Source organism: Polyodon spathula, chromosome 23 (assembly GCF_017654505.1).
Source record: "Polyodon spathula isolate WHYD16114869_AA chromosome 23, ASM1765450v1, whole genome shotgun sequence".
In the NCBI taxonomy this organism is placed as follows: Eukaryota; Metazoa; Chordata; class Actinopteri; order Acipenseriformes; family Polyodontidae; genus Polyodon; species Polyodon spathula.
The window spans coordinates 25,640,681-25,657,672 of NC_054556.1; the positions used below are offsets into that span (position 1 = coordinate 25,640,681).

Genomic DNA, 16,992 nt, shown 5'->3' on the forward strand with positions numbered 1-16,992 from the left:
CTTTATAGCATTTCCAACTTGAATTAGTTCAAACCTGGTATATCAATCCCAATGAGACCAAAATGTCTATTTAATTTATTAAAGCTTGCAAATGAATAGAATTACATTCTTATTATTATTCACCTTTTGATTTATAGAAAGAAAAAAAATTATACATATATTGCATTACATGATTTGCATTACATATCATAAGATGTCATGGGATCTAGACAAGCTGTCTCTGTGGGCTACTGATCAGACCCTGGGAGATTTCTCTAGCCTCAGCAAACACGTGACTCACAGTGAAAGTACCTGGATTTTAACATCCTGTTTTTTTTCATGGCAGTAGGAAGCCGTGACTTGGGTTCAGCTGGCATGACTCATCCTGGCTGACGAAGAGTCAGAAAGGGCAGGCTCTGGTCTGAATGTCTCCATGCTCGTCAGCCAGGAACACTGTGTTCACCTCAAGGTACCAGGCCGGCACGGGACTGTGTCTCCTTCAGTGACACCTGGGCAGACTGGAACCTGATAAAGCTCTTCTCGGAGACGGGGCCGGTAAGCTGTGATGTTTTAAGTACACACAATTCAGACTGTGCTTGTGAGAAAGAGATAAACGTTTGATTGAATAGCAAGGGCTCTTCTCATCAGGCCTGAGGTGCGAGGTGAAACTTTCGTGGGCCTGGCCAGCGCTGAGGGGAGCCAGTGCCATAATGCAAGTGCCACTGTCCCTCGCTTATCATCAGCATTAAATTCACCAAAAGCACAACGATTAAAACACAACAGATCAAGAAATCCAAAAAGTCTCTATTGAGGCTTTTCCACAAGCTATTACTTGTTAAAAGTAAGATTGTTTTTGGAAGAGACTCCTGCCACACTGCTCCATTAATTATAACTAACAACAGTAGCTGCTGTAATGAGATGATTCCAGAGGTGACGTTGATAAGCAGAGCTTCGGTGGAGTCTTTAATCTTGTTTAAGATATTTATCACCAGATTACAGAGAGAGAGAGACGTCTGAGTTTAAAACACTCTCTCAGTCCCAAACCTGTCAGGAACACTGCATTGAACATCACTGTGATAAATCATAAGGAGGTGGAATGCGATAAGAGGCTGGTAGATAATGCTATACAGTATGGGCAGACTGATAGCTACAGGGAATGCATGTACTGTGTGGAGCACCTGCCTTGATGAGCAGATAGGAACAGAATGATATAAACACTGCATGCTGCCACGATTCATTTTCTTCCACACATTAAGAGCACTACTAGAATGCCATCAAGATTATATTATATATATATGTATTTCAACAGCAATTAATATTTTTTTTATGATCAACCGGTTTCATTCTTCCATTAGGAAATCAAGTTTTTACACCTGCTATACAGTGTTTTATTTGTTGCATTTCTTTATGGATGCTGTTTTAATTTGGACAATGCTATCCCTCACTGGAATCCTAAACATTATGAAAAATAAACAAATAAACAGCCATAAGCACATGACCACAACCTATGCCTTTTCATGCACGTGACAGTTTTCAAAGCTTTGTTATTTTGACATTGAATTGACAGATTGATTTACCTTGTTTGAATCCCTATTGACACCCAGGTGATGCAATGCAACAGGCACTTTGAGACCGCCCCCTCCCCCCCCTCCCTCTATATGCAGAGACAGTGCAGACTGGACCACCAGCTTGAACTGCTGCATTCTACCTTGTGCCTACTTTCCTGAAGGGGGTAACACTGCATTTGCACTTCTGCCAAAGGGCCAAAGCCATTCGCTTTAATAAACAGCATGTATTATGAGTGTAGACTATAAAGGGAGTCAATGCCAATAAAAGGGGACACATAAAACCAAGAATCCCTCATTTTCTGCACATTCTACTCAGGAGCGTTTCTGATTGCCTGGCACCTTGCAAACCACTGTATTATGGTACACAGTCAAAGACCTGTACGTACAAAACTCTGATTGACATTTTATTGTGTTTTTATGGATTGTTGCAGACCGCAGTGCTAAAATGAGTTGGAATTTAAGGGGATTAAAAGAGGCTGCCAGCAGAGCAGTGTAGCATTTGTGACAAAGGTATCTGACACCCCCCCCTCGGGATTCCTCTCCAGGCAGATGGGTCTGTTGGCTCATGACCGGACACAGCAAACACTGACCGCTACACAGGACGCTGCCTACAGCTGTCATGCGATGCACAAAACCAAATTCTTTTAGCAACTGCTGTAAGCTAGATTTATACTGTACTGTCCTTAAAAAACACCTTTGTGATTGCACTGCAGTTCAGAACAGAGAGCGGCACTTGGCTGTCTTGCAGTCCTGTTTTTTCTTGTTGGTAAGAACAGCGTTACCTTACGTTAGCTCCATGCAGAATTAACCTGGGTCTGATTGATGGCAAGCGATCATTTTAGTAACACATCTCAATAAACTAACAACAAGAATGAGTGGCTGCAGGACAGGCAGATGTCCCTGTCCATCTCATCAGACAGCAGCTTCCCTCCAAAGGTTACTGACGTACCCAGTTCACACGGCCGCCAGATTTCCATACGAACAAACACATTGTTATTCATTGATCAGGAACGGTAAACAAACAGGAAATAACCAGACAACCAGAAACTCCCTCAAGGAGTTTGATCACGAACCGAGATACCAGGATTTCTGAGTCTTGTTGAGGTCAAGAAACAGAGTCTGCGTTGCTGAATTTGAACAGGAACTGGTGTGAATGTGTGCCAGTGTAGAATATTTGTCACAAATTGAAACCCCTCTGTCCGGTGCAGTGTATTCATTTTCAGTCTACTTCAAGGTTCTGAAAACAACAGCAGTCATCAGAGAGCGTGGATTGGATTAGGGCATCCCACAATGCATCATGATCCATTACTCTGCCTGTCTTGTTCTGTTTTGTGACAATAATTCTAAATAATGCACAAGACACACACTGAGCTCCCAGTGCACAGGAGAACAACTTCAGTTACAATCTCCGTTATGGTTCGAGTCTCCGTTGAAATGCACAGTTGCTACTTTCACATGCAAGAAAGGTTTCAGCTTATATTTCAACAAACACATTCCGCTCATGTCGTTACCTAGCAATTCAATTTCTTTTGGCCCCATTTTCTGCTTGCATTGTGAATATTTGACAGCATGCAGAATTCAATAAGAGTCTTGTCATGTGCACTTGCACTTAAATGCTCAAATTTGAACAGCTTTGGCCTAATTTAAAAACATGTGCTGAATTCTCTTTACTCCACAAGTCTGTGTACGTTAGGCAAAGCCCAAAGTCAGGCATTCCTATGAGCTTATCTTATCCAGTAGAAAATACCGAATTTCAGACTTTGCCTGTAGCACATTACAGAGGAGAGTGTCAAGACTCTGGTTAATTAATACCCCTTAGTCCACTGACACAGGCAGACTGTCTGGGCTCCTTTTTGCATGGCTGTACCAGGACCGGGCATTGAAACACCACACGCAAAGAGATAACCGAATATGGCCCAGATGTGAGCCCAACCTCTCAACAGAAGAGTGGGAATTCAGTTCCCATTGGGGGGGGGGGGGGGGGGGGGGGGGGTGTCGATGTTAGATTAAGGATTCCCCCATCTGTCCTGCACACTTAAGCAGCTTTAGATGTGCGTGTGTGGTTTGTTTTCTGCCATTTAGTCTTCTGTTGGAATCCCTCACTTATGAAGGCCATCACCTATTTTATGTATAATAAACTGTATACAATGGATCACACCAGCATCACAGTGTTATCCCTTTGCATCAGTGTTTTTAACACAGTGGGACCCCCTCATTGCACAAGTCATGCCTGATAAGACAGCCTCCACCTGGGTTTAAAACCCAGATGTTGCCCCACATGCCCGGACAATTCAGAGCCAGCATGCTCCAGATACTGGTTTATTCTTGCAACACAAGATCATTCAATCTGATTTCATAATCTGCATTGGCAAGATCCATTCCACTCCACCAGCATGTTGAAAATAAATAATTCACACAAATACATTGGATATCATTTAAGGAATGCAGTGCTTGTTTATTTTTTTTCTTCTCGAAAAAAAAACAACATAAATATGTACAAAAAAAACCAGAGTGAAAGGTACAGGTGCAGCTGAAATTCAGGAATACGTTTTTTTTTTTCTTTTCTTTTCTTAACCTTTGTGTCGTTGCGATACGAGGAGATTTGCATGGGAAAAGGACACATTGTGCTTCCTGGCTGCCGGTTATACAAATACAGCGAAACTGCAAAACACACAAGAGGAGAGACACAGTTGTTGTGAAGCATCAGCTGTGCCATGTGCTTGTGCAGCAACTGGCAGCATGTTATACCATTCAGGTCATGCCAGGAAGAGCTTTAGCAGCAGAAATCAATTCCATTCCAACAGACCCCATGTCTCTTTAACAATACAATCATTTAACAGAAGAATTTGGTTATTTTACATCAATTGGATAAAGGGGTTACTTTCATTGTTCAGTGGAATTCTGCCAGATACAACTGCTGCAAACTGAATGTAATAAACAAAGCCACACTTGTGTTTGTGATAATCCAATCTAAAACGTGTGTGCGTGTGTGTGTGATCAAGCAATCTCCAGCAGCAGGACCCTCCTATCAGTATTCCCTCACAGACCAATATTATCTTATTTCGTATGTGATCTTATTAGATAGGTTTTGTTTTTTTTTTTCACCCAGGGTTAAAACAGATTTGTTTGGAAACTCTGGGAGTAGGGTTGACATTGATCAGTGGCAGTTTTATTCTAAGTTTGCCTGTATATTGTTTTGTTGAAGTTGTTTCACACAATGTGACACTCAAAACACATCTAAATGAATGACATCAGATTTACTTCATACTAAGTTGAATTTTGAACCAACGAATTCAAGTATTGCACAAAAAAGTTATAGGATTAACAAAAACAGAGTAAATAAACACAGCTGGTACAGGACAGCAGACAGTTAAACCTGATCATATCTGTCCTTTTAAGATAAATATGCCAGACGTTTATTCACCAATAAGCACAACATATTCGTTGTCTATAAATCTAAACAAATTTTGCACATTTAAAATATGCACTGTCACATTTTCACAGCCTTCATTTGATTTGCATTATAAAAATCAATGGTATTTACAACAGAAAATAATCTTGAGATTTCTTAAATAAAAGCCAATGAATTGGATGCCATCACAATCTCACTCCACTCACAGCATGCAGTATCAGTAAATTTGCAGGTAGTGTAGGATAGGAAGATCATACAACTACACCCCTTTCGTGTTGTGTTTGTTCAAACTGCATCCTGATAAAGTGCTGATGAAAACCAGACAGTGCACATTCTATACAGTGCATTTACCCTGTAGAGTCAATTCATCCCATCCCAATAAAACAACACACACAGAAGGGTATTCACATTGTTCTGGATTAACCACACACATCTAGTAATCACAGAGAAGCCCAACACAGCTGACCCAGACTGCTTTTTAAGCAAAACAGAGCACGCAGAAACAGTGGTAAATTTGGGAGACACTTTTCTTTCCTTTTTTTTTTTTTTTTAAACCAGAATGTACCGTACTCATTTTACATTTGTCCCAAGCCAGAAAAAGACCAAATAAAATAACAATAATCAATGAACTAGACAGATAGAAAAAAATGAAATTACACAAACATTTTCTTCAGCATTTCTACTCAGCAATCATCTTTCTTTGAACGGTCGTCTATCGTCTCTCCAAAAACGCAATATGCATTTGCATCAGCTGCTGTTGATTGGGTTAGACTGGTTTGGGTGTGGGTTTGGGGTTGCATTACACCGAGAATCTGCAAAACAAAAAGCCGCTCATTGTGACCCATTAAAAAGCCACTGTTCCATGTGAAGGACAGTCATGCAATGGACAGGACAGCCTCCTTTAAATTGCTCAGGATTTGTCACAAATGCACACTACACTGTATACACACATACAACCGATCTATGCTTAAAATCGGTTTCTAAACAGAATAAAAAAAAATTTCTGCCCTACACCTTTGAGTCCTTACTTATACCTGCAACTTCTTTTACTCAACTTGAAAACTTCATCCCCTTTATCTTCCCAGCTAACTTCATCCCCTTTATCTAACCAATCTAATGTGCATTTCACACCCAGTTTACAGAGAGATCTCCACAGAGCCTCTCCTCTCCGCTTCAGTGTTTAACACTAGCTGGCCTGATCACTCCCTCACACACAGACGCCTGACATACGACACCTTCAAAAAACCCCTCAGCACTTACATGTACCACCTGTTTATCACAACAAAACTGACAACTCAAACCTTAAAATCACTTTGCCCAAAGAGCAGCTCGATAAATACAATAAAAACTTCGGAAAAGTGGAATGCAACCCCATTAGATAGTCAGTAGCTTTATTTTAAAAGTACCACAGAAAGCCCTGTAGAGTTCAATGATAAACCACACACACATGAAACAGTGTAAAATGACCGCTTGATACATGGGGATCAGGCCAGGAGGAACCAGGCTTGTTAAACTGAATTTAATATTAACCCCTTATTTCACAGCGATTATGAAATTGTATTTATTTTTTTCTTTGTATTTTCAAACTTTGTTTTCATAATAACTTGTCTTTTGAAATAAATGTCAAATAATATACCTGTTTACTCCCTGTATTAGCCTTTCACCGCTCCCTAAGCAAACCATTTTCTTTACTCTCTTACCTTAAAACACATCAGGCTTTACAAGCGCTGTTAAGCTTACACTTTGGCACAGAACCCTGTTTGAACACAAGGGCAGCGTCTCAATGTTTAAGTTACAGTTTAACCTGACCTTTCTTCCACGCCAGTTGCCCTAGTGTTACAGCTTCATTCATTGTTTACTTTCTTTTTTTCAGCTCTCAGTTTGTCCATAAAAAAGCACAACAAGATTGGCTCATAAAATAGAAAAAGCGAACTGCACTGCTCCTTGGAATCTCAAGAGTGTCTCTAGTTATTAAATATTGAAAGCACAGTCAGGCACTAAACAAGTCTCTGTCTTGTCCGGCAGCAGCAGGGCTACACGTTGGACACCTTCTGGTTCTCACATGCTTGACGGATGCCATAGAGCCACTTGATGACGCGGGCGTTCCTCTCGATGATGGAGATGCCGTAAGGCTCGCGCTCGCTGGCTCTCTCCTCGGTCTGGCAGCTCTGCTCCGAGCTGGGTGTGCTGACGCTGGGGAGCTTGACGGAGACAATGTCGGAGCTGGCCCGGGCAAAGCGCTCCACGCCGATGTTCTCGATCTCCATGGGATCCAGGCCGCAGTAGTTGAAGAAGCGCTCCAGGTCGGCAGTGGCCCTTGAGTGGCGGTCACTCAGGTCCGATTTGGAGCGATTCAAGGAGGGGTGTCCCCTTTTGGAACTCCTAGAACTGGTGGAGGAAATCCTGGTGTAGGCCGGGGAGGAGGGTGGGATAACGTTGCAGACGCAAGGAGAGGTTTGTCGAACACACTGCTGCGGTTGTTGCTGCTGCAGCCGCTGCTGCAGCCGCTGCTTCGGATGCTGCTGCACCGCGTTGGGCCGCACATCGACCCTCCGCACAGTCACTGAATTTGGAGACACCTTGGACAGGTTGCTGTAGCCACCAGAGAGCTTGGCTTGTCCGTCTGGCTGTTTCTCCCACGTAGCGTTTACCCTCGGCGAGGAGCCCCCCGTCTCGGTTTTGGGAGAAGGCGACGAGGACAGGGGGCTGTCGCAGATGTTGATGAGGTTGTTAAGGATGTCGATGTTCAGGGCCCCCCTCCGACCGCAACCCTCGCCCCTTCGGAGGCCCAGGGGGATCTTGCGGGTGGGGGTGTTGATGGTGCGCAGGACCCCGGGGGACATCAGAGCCTTCTTGATCAGGGGCGGCTTCACCGGCTCCTGCTTGGTGCTGGCGACCTGCTGGCTCTTCACGTACTTGGCCTTATCAGCCTCCAGTCTCTCCACGGCGCTCAGCTTTTTGGAGTTGGGCTCCAGCTGCCTGCGGAAGTACTCAGGCCCCTTGTTAAGGATCCGGAAAGGCATCGCGGAGGTGAAGGTTGCTCCTGACGACACTTGTGTAACCATTCTGTCTGCGTGCAAAATTTCAACGGGCATACTGAGGAAAACAACAAGTTTTATTTTTGTTTGTCTTCCCTTATTTTCTTATTCTATGCAGCTTTTGCCTTATTTCACAAAACACCCACTGGACTGTGGCAGGGGTCACATTCCACATCAGCCTGCTTCAATAGGTAAGGCACCAAAGGTTAACACAGCAGACCCTGAACAACAGCGGTCTCCTGCTTTAAAAAGAAAGCGATTCCCAGAAACCGGCTTAGTGGGGTGCACTGCCTTCCCTTTCGCTGGAGTGCTCTGGAAAACATGCAGTGTTCCCAGCGCTGTCTTGCAAGTTACTCCCGGCTTCTGAAAGATCAAGAGAAAAAAAAGACCCTGTTAAGTTTTAACACTTGCTTTTCACACCCACAGCCCAACATCAACAAAGCACCAAGCACAGCCACAACACTATCCTTCAGAGAAGGCAGGAGTGTTTAATATTTGATACAGGCCACTCCCACCTCTCCAGTCCTTCCAAATGCTTCAGCTCACCAACCAATCCCAGAGGAACAAAGGGGGGGCAACCCACTCATTGGCCACAGAAAAAAGCGCTCTGGCCAATAAACCGCCACTGCTACTCCTCCCACTGACTAAACACTCCCCCAGAATTTCAATTCCTGTTAGAGAAGGGGGAGGGAAGAAATCAAGGCTATAGGTAGAATCTTTTATCCTAACATTTCAGCTTCAATGAATAGAATGAAATGGACTGCAATCTGCACAAACCTTGTACAGTCTGGCAGCCCATTAATACAATAATCTGCCAGAGAAACCAGGGCAGTCCTACGCGTGTGACAACCAAGTCCTGCCAAGGCTGCAGAATAAGCAGACGGACTCCAATCTTCCACACTCTAATGATACTGTAGCCTCAGCTCAATGACAGATAGAAAGCAATACCTACAATCAGCAGGGGGTGTATTAAACAACAGCAATGTTATTCTGAGCCAGGGTTTGGCAGACAGACACCAAAAAACTTGTTTTCATCCTCAGTATAACGCAGCCGCTGTTGCATTTACAAGCAGTGATTGCATCAGCCCACGTATTTCTTTAAAAAAAAATGTAATGTCTTTCCTCTTGAAGAGATTTCCCCACTAGGACCGGTTCTTGACAGTCCTGTGTTACTTGTTCAGTTTTTTTTTTTTTCCCCCCAGTGAAGGATTAAGGAAATTATTTTTAATAAGTTTGGACTCCTGCCATTAAACAAAGTGGCAAAACCAATAAAACCTTCAGTACAAAAATGCATGCAAGCACGGAGGGGAAGAAGTGCATGCAATAAAACACAATGAATTTCAGGAATATGGAATTGATTGAATCATCATCGACTGTATTCTACTGCATTTTTATCACTAAGCCAATCCCTTTTGTTTGGTCTTCACAAAGCTTTAATGATCAGCTCCCTTTTAAGCCCATGATCAAATGGGCTCACTTCCTAAAAGATCAAATTTCAGTATGCACACAGTTCCTTTTCTAACACCTGTACTGTACATAAGCTGCAAAAAAAAAAAAAAAAAAAAAAATTCTGATTTGAAAAGATCATTCTAGAACAGTTGTTAAGGCGACAGCCTATGTGAAGACATAATGATAAATAAATAAATAATAAATAAATAAATAAATCGCAACATTTGCTGCCTGCCTCCCTAAAATGGAAGCGATTTCTTTACTTGACATTCTCATATACAAGAACAAAACACAGTGAGCAACACACACCCATATAAATGTAGAATGCTGGCCTAGGCCATGCACACAGCAGCATTCAATTAGCTTTATCTTACACCTGCGTTTCTAACACTGGAAAAAAACATTCAGTGAACAAGACTACCTGTGCACCGCTTTCCCTGAGCCAAGGCTGAGCTATTAAACTGGACCCCCTACTCGAAAGTTAAAAACAAAACAAAAGATATCAATGCAAACGTTCTTACTTTACTACTTCATTAACAAATGAGTGCGTGTGTGTGTGTGTGTGTGTGTGTGTGTGTGTATATATATATATAATGCTCTGAAAAGGCTTGAGTTTCTCAAGTTACTTAAGTTCACATTATCAGCTCTTAGACATCATCACCCTGGCAATCCCTTTGTACTTCAAATCATAACTCTAAACAGTGAATAGAAACATAATCCCAATACGATGCCAAAAAGCAAGACCTGGCTCCAGGCTGCATCAATACTGTACAAACTCGCTCAATTGTTTAACTAAAGGTATTCAGCTATAGCTTAAAAAAATCAAGAAGCTTTCAAAAAGGACATTGCATTTCCCACAACTGGAGACTACTGCATAAAGAGATTTAAAAAAAAAAACAAAAGAAAAACCTGCTTTTCAGTTCGAAGCCCCTCCTCTCCCAGCGCACATACAAATTTAAACATGACGTACAACGGAAAGAAAACGTCTAATAGAGTCTACTTTAGATTTCAGCTTCTGACTCATACCAAAGCAGGCATTAAAATAACAAAGTATGGAAAACTATCGCTGAAACCCCTTCACAGCCCCCAACCACCTCAAACTCACCAGATTGAAGGCTACAGTGAACCAGAAAGCAGTTGGCAGCAGCAGTCCCCTAGCAGCCAGCAGAGGTCACTAAATCCCTGGCTTAAACTGATGGTCAGACAGGTGCTTTTAATACTGGGGCTACAATGCTACAGGGGTAGGCAAATCCAGCACTGGAGGATCAATGCAACAGCTTTACTAGGTGTAATTAAATGGCTAAGTAGAGCTACATTCGGACCTGGTTAGAGGTTTAAGTGGTTCATCAAGGACATGGTTAGAGATTTGGACAAAGCAGGCTGGCGAGTGGATAGAGGCCCAGAGACAGACTGCAGTTCCAAAAAAATAACTATTTTATTATAAATAAACACAAAAATGAAAGGGCACAAGGGCCAAAACAAAGCAATTTAAACACAAAAAAGATAAAAAGCAAAACTTACAAAAATAACAGTTTCCAGGCTGGGCGATGCCTTCACTGGATTCAAACTTTCTAAACAACAAAAAAAAACCAACCTGCTTCCTCAGCTCCCTCCCCCAAATGAGAAGCAGAGGCCTCCTTTTATATCAGGTGGCTGGGCGCTGATTGATCGTTAATCAACCTAATCAACTAATCAACCCCAGCCACCTGAACATAATAAACCCAGGCAGGCAGGGGAAGTTAACCCCATCCCTGCCAATTTAAAGGGCAGAGCTTTGCTCTGCCACAGTGCGTAACCCAGCTCCACCGTATCAGGTAACAAAGGCAGGAGGGTTTACCTGCTTAACCAGTGAACCAACTGCAGCTGGGAAACTTCAGGAAATCCCTACCAAAGTCTAACCTGATTTAACCTGGCGTAGAAATGTGTAAAAAAAAATCACACTTCCAGCAGTTCATGTTACAGTTCCAGTCAATGGATAAGCTCACCATGCCAGATCCAGCTTGTGAACCGGGTCAGCTCTAACAAGGTTTGTTTATCAGTTATCACCCTGTTAGGGGCTGCCTTAAAGAAAGTACTGCTGCCTTGCATACTTGACAGGATCTGCTTTCCTTTACCAGTGTCTGCTTTGTAAATTCGGAAACATACAAGGTCACAGTCAATTCTCAGGCCCTCACCAACGTGAACATGTCAAGAATCAGTGGAGTTGAACCGTATTTAACAGCTATACCTCTTTCCATAAGTGATCTTTACAGAGTTTTTAATGGACTTGAATATTTTAACCAGGTGCTTTAGTTTCCTAAAGCAATTTAAAAAAAGCAGTTAGAAACAGCTCAGCTTCAAGGTTAAGACACCTGGCATGAAAGGTAAAAGCTTGGCAGAGCTCTGTCGTGCACGTTGCAGAGTGCACAGTTTATCTGCACAGCAACGCTGCTGGCCTGTTAAAAGAAAAATCGCCAGAGTCCAAAGTGTCCGCACTGTGGAGATAAGAGAAGTATTATTGCGAAAGCTTGTGTAGTACTTTCTTTCACATTCTCATTTCAGTACACAGTCTCATGACATTTTCAGCTTGTTCCACGAGACCAGACTAGATCATTAGGTGCTTAAAAACATCTAGGCTACTTAATTCAAAAGGACAAGCAGGAAAAAACGTTTCATAAAAATGTAACGTACCACAGTCCAGAACCAGAAAGCTGCCACTGTAACTAACAACTCTTTGTAGCTTACTGTAGTCCAACAACTTAAGACAACTGAAAATACTTTTAAAATAGACACGCACACATATATATTATACATATACACACACACATAATATATATATATATATATATATATATATATATATATATATATATATATATATATATACATATATTATACATATATATACACATACACACATACTTGCTAACAAATTAAAGTAGAATATAATTAAACTATTACATTTTTTATAGTATAATTCAGATTTTAATTCAGATTTACAAGTGTAAGCTGTATTGAAATAACAAACACACTTGAAATTAGTAAATACAGAGGCTGAAATTTGTTTTTAAATAATTGCACTCCGATGCAAGTATCGATTCTCACCCAGACACAACTGGCAGAAACAGACCCAGGACATGGCGACTGAACCTCCACTACTGTCTTGCTTACTGTAAGCGACACAGTTGGTGCAGTAAACAAGAGAGAGGAAGAACACAGGGAGGCTACAGTACTAAACACCACATGGTTGTTTTTCAAAGCCTTCTACTACAAAGAGCCCTGTGCATTCCTCATTATTCACAAAAGGAGGAAAACACCTGTTAAAGTTACAAAACTCGAAATACAAACAGCAGGGATTTCATGCAAAGCCGTTTAAGTAGTTGTGTTTGCTCTTGTTTTGTACCTAATTGTTTTAACTTTTGTAGTAATTTACACTTAAAAATCTTTAAAAACAAATTAGCTCCAATAGAATTCTCCTATTGCAGAATGTCTTAAACTCAATGCTGGAATGTTACTTACAGCTTTAAGAAGTCCAGCACAGTACAGTGTGAACTCCAGAACCCAGTGCTAGTGTCTTTCCTGCTAGTGGTGTCTCCTGTACAGTACCGGGAGAGGACTGACTGTCTGCAGGGTGTTCAAGAGGAGCATTAATGTGAAATGCTGCTCCGCCCAAAATGATCCAGGAAGCAGCAATCTGCAAGGAAGCTCATTCCGAGTCACATGGCAGTACGCCAGGTGGTACCTGTAAATAACGTAAGACTGTGACTCACCCCCCCACACCGACTTAGGCTTCTGGAATGCCAGAATTTCAGCTTAGCCTTATTAAATGCCCCCCAGATAAAGGTGTTTTTTTGTTTTTAATCACCTGTGCAATAAGCACTGTGGTATGCTCTTCATCTCCAGCTTTCAAAAAGGACACTGACTTACAGCCTGCTGCAAAATTATTATATTAAATGCTAATTATTATTATTTAATTTAATTTAAGCCCTTGAGTCATTTTGTTAACTGGTTACTGGACCAGTTCTAACTCTCTCGCGCCCCCCAAAGAATTCCCTTGTTTTTCACCGCATATGGTGTGCAGTACAGGCCCATTAAAGTGTTTGCTATCCAGCAATTATTGCAACATTCCCAATGAATAAAATAAAACTTCTAAACTAACTGCAACTCAACCCCGGTCCCTGCAATAGATTTCTATAGAGTGTGTGCTGCATTGTAAACAGCAGTGGCTTGTTCTTTTAATCAGCATCGCCCACAGCAAGCCAGTGACCAGGGGACCGTTTGGATAACAAAGCCGTTCGCAAAAAAATCAAAAAGTGGCATTTGTTTTTGCTCTTGGCTTGCCGTTTTCTATTGCATCTAACTTCAAGATTAACACCACAGTGCATACCAGCTCAGGTCCCTGCCTCGCCTACTGTAGCATGTCTCTGGTACAGCCTGAAAGAAGCTGTGTTACAAATCAAGGTGGCGATACAGTATCTTCTCTTCAAAATATACAATTAACTACACCCTTAAATTATTACAAGGCTGTGGGATAAATCCACCCTTTGATCCAGCTTGTACATATTCTACTAAACACATGCCTTCACAAGAACACACACCTTTACAAAAAGTACTGGAATCTCAATGCCAGATATATACACAATGTGGACTATTGCATTTTTTTTTTGGGGGGGGGGGGGTTTACTTAAGGTAGAGCTATTTTTTTATTATTTTTTTTGGAGAAAGAAATCTCATTTTGATCTCAATTCTATTTAGCCAACATGATTTTGGAAGAAGTTTAACAATTTGGTACTGCAATAATAATAACAATAATAATAATACTCTTTTTAAGGCTTGATTGGTTTGTATTTTTCCAGACAAATATTTGGTTTAAAGAAGTTACATCTCCTTCAACATCATTTGCCTAAACAATACAGATTTGTTAACACAGATCAAAGGGCTGTCCCCTAGGCAGGCAGTGTGTTATTTACACACAGCATGCACCTGCAGAGTTACAGTACACATTAAAAACAAATACAAGCCTTCCCGCTATCGATTATCTGAACAGCACGCAGCCGCGTTAGGGAAGCAGTGCAAAAAGAAGCAGGAGATGCAGGCTGATGAATAATAAAACCTGCACAATAAACGCACACCCTGAAAGAAGGCTGCTTTATTATTTCAGGGTTTGTTTTGTGGTTTCACTTTTTCTTCTTTGCAAATAGAATAGACCCCTTTTTATGAAAAGGGGAAATAACCCTGAACACAAAATTCTGGTTACACTGGTAATCCACTGGAAAACGCCTGCAGCTCATGCAAAAACAAACCAACCTGGCTCCATCAGTGGCTGGTCGCCTTTTACCAAATGCAATGAGGGCAGCTGATAATTGCCAAGCCGGACAGCTTAGATACGACACAGGATTGCAACAAGAGAGGGATTATAAACGAGTCAGGGTGACTGGCCCTGCTGCAACGGCACTGTATTAATGTTACTTTATTTACCCTGGTGTTGTCAGGATGTGCTGTTGTTGCTTTGCTAGCGTCTGATACAGTAAGCAATACCGTAGCACACATTAAAGAGTATAGATGCTGTATAAGTAATATCATATTTACAAATAAATACAAAAATGTCAGCAATGAAGAAAAAGTTCCACACTTCGCTATGGCTGTTTTATTCCTTTTGCCCCAAAGGTTTTAGTGTGGTTTTTACTTGAACCTTGACCTCTTTTAAACTCGGCTTCTCCAGGGCTTGTAAACAGCACTAAGGGACTAGGATCTAGGATTAAAAACAGGGGAAAGCAGTCATGTCTCAGCTATTGGCACCAATGGGAAAGCGTTCTAATGAATGTTTACTACTGAAACACAATGCAAGAGCAGTCTTGTAGAGATTCCACTGAGCTCGTCAGGCTTCATTGGAAAACCATTTCCATTTTACAAGCACGGTATTGGCAGGGAAATGTGGAAAAGGAACGTTTCTGATCCTATCAGTCTAGAAATGAGCAGTACACGCTCGCTGTTAATGAACCACCCCGAGCTGAATCACTGAAGCAACGTTCAAGCTCTGAAGCAATCCATGTATGTGTGTGTGGGGAAAGTGGAAACCAAAGAGACTGACAAGACAAGCCAAACTTTAATCAGAAGCCTGCCTCTAGCTTCCAGAGAGGAATGCGCATTAGAAGTAGAAGGCCCTTGGGCAATCACTGCCATATGGCGTGTATGCCTGGGCAGAACTACCACTAGGCATCACAAGAAGAACTGTCACACACACACAAGTTATGTTCACATCATCTCCATTTCCTCAAAGTGCCCTGCGTTATCCTTCTTGCAACATAATCAATGCTGTTCTGAAACCTTTTCTTTACATGTTCCAAGTCACTATAAGGCATGCAACCAAAGCCTGTTATAAACTGTTCACAGCAGCTGTGAATAACCAGGAGAGCTTTTCAGGTTAGCAGCCTAGCATCCAGAGGTGTAACGATTCACTGTACGTCAAAGAATCGGAATACGTTCTTTGCATGATATATTGTATTATAATAGGAGTATGCATAGTTTGTATTGTGATACCAGACCGAAAGCCCAGCAGAGTTCTATCGGCAAATGATTCTTGAATGAATAATTGTGTTTTATAGTTGGCATAGATGCATACTCCCATATCATTTATTTTTTTTGACCATCATTAAAATGCCTGTGCATCATAGAAGTAGCCAATCACATGCATCGTAACACAGCTTGCATTGAGACCTGCATATCACAATACGAATCATATTGCGAGATCAGTGTATCGTTACAACCACTGTAGTAACCCCAGAACCCCTTCACAATTCTGAGAGATTTTTTAAATCACATTGCTGGCTTTGGTGGTCATTTAGTTTTCCAGAAACAGATTCCAAGAAAGCTTGTGCCTCTAACATTGCAGCTCATGTTAAGAACATGCTGCAATACTAAACCAAAGACAAAACAAATCCTTTCAGATGGACCTGTCACTGGGAGTGTGAATTGTTTGAAGCAGGACCCCCCAGAGCACAGACTGTCCTAACCCGACTGTACAGTAAAGTAATACTGTACAGGGTCCTGACCTCTGCCATTGCAAACAAAAGACAGAGCACAGCACAGCATGGGTGTTCTTTAATTGACTTATTTTTAAATACAATGCATTTAAAAGCTATGGAAAGCCCAAATGACTTGATGATTGAGCAGTTCATGACATGATTAGACAGTGACACAACCAGCACAAGACACTATTTTACAAGCATCTTGGAAGGCTATTCGGGCTATTCAAAACTGGATACATAGACCACAGCAAACTAACTATTTTTATTTTGTTTTTTTAATATTAATTTTTCATTTTGGTACTTTAACATTTTATGTTATATATTTTGGTATTTTAACATTCTTTAAAATAATTGCAAGCTCTACGTGCATTTGAAAAGCAACAGGCAATTACTACAATAAAAATCAGCAACACAATTTGCTAGAGTTTGCATTTTTGTTCATTAGTAAAACATGAATCAGCTCTGAGGGGGGTTGAATCATACAGCAGGAAGGAGTACAGCCTTTCTAAGCGTCAGCAGTGTCTAACAAAATCATGTAT

The 16,992-nt window shown here is 41.5% G+C and overlaps 1 protein-coding gene across 1 annotated transcript; it reads right to left on the bottom strand.

Annotated features, from left to right (window-relative positions):
• Positions 1-3,978: 3,978 nt before the first annotated feature.
• Positions 3,979-13,053, bottom strand: LOC121298134 (protein FAM110A-like). Its single transcript, XM_041225000.1, has 2 exons — positions 12,945-13,053; positions 3,979-8,360 (listed from the first exon to the last, which is right to left on the bottom strand). The coding sequence occupies exon 2, from the start codon at positions 8,052-8,054 to the stop codon at positions 6,993-6,995; it is 1,062 nt and encodes a 353-aa protein (XP_041080934.1). The 5' UTR covers positions 8,055-8,360; positions 12,945-13,053; the 3' UTR covers positions 3,979-6,992.
• Between the last annotated feature and the right edge of the window lie 3,939 nt (positions 13,054-16,992).

Bases quoted from the DNA above. Each gene is read 5' to 3' on its own strand.
- LOC121298134 (XM_041225000.1), bottom strand. From the start codon at position 8,054: ATGCCCGTTGAAATTTTGCACGCAGACAGAATGGTTACACAAGTGTCG.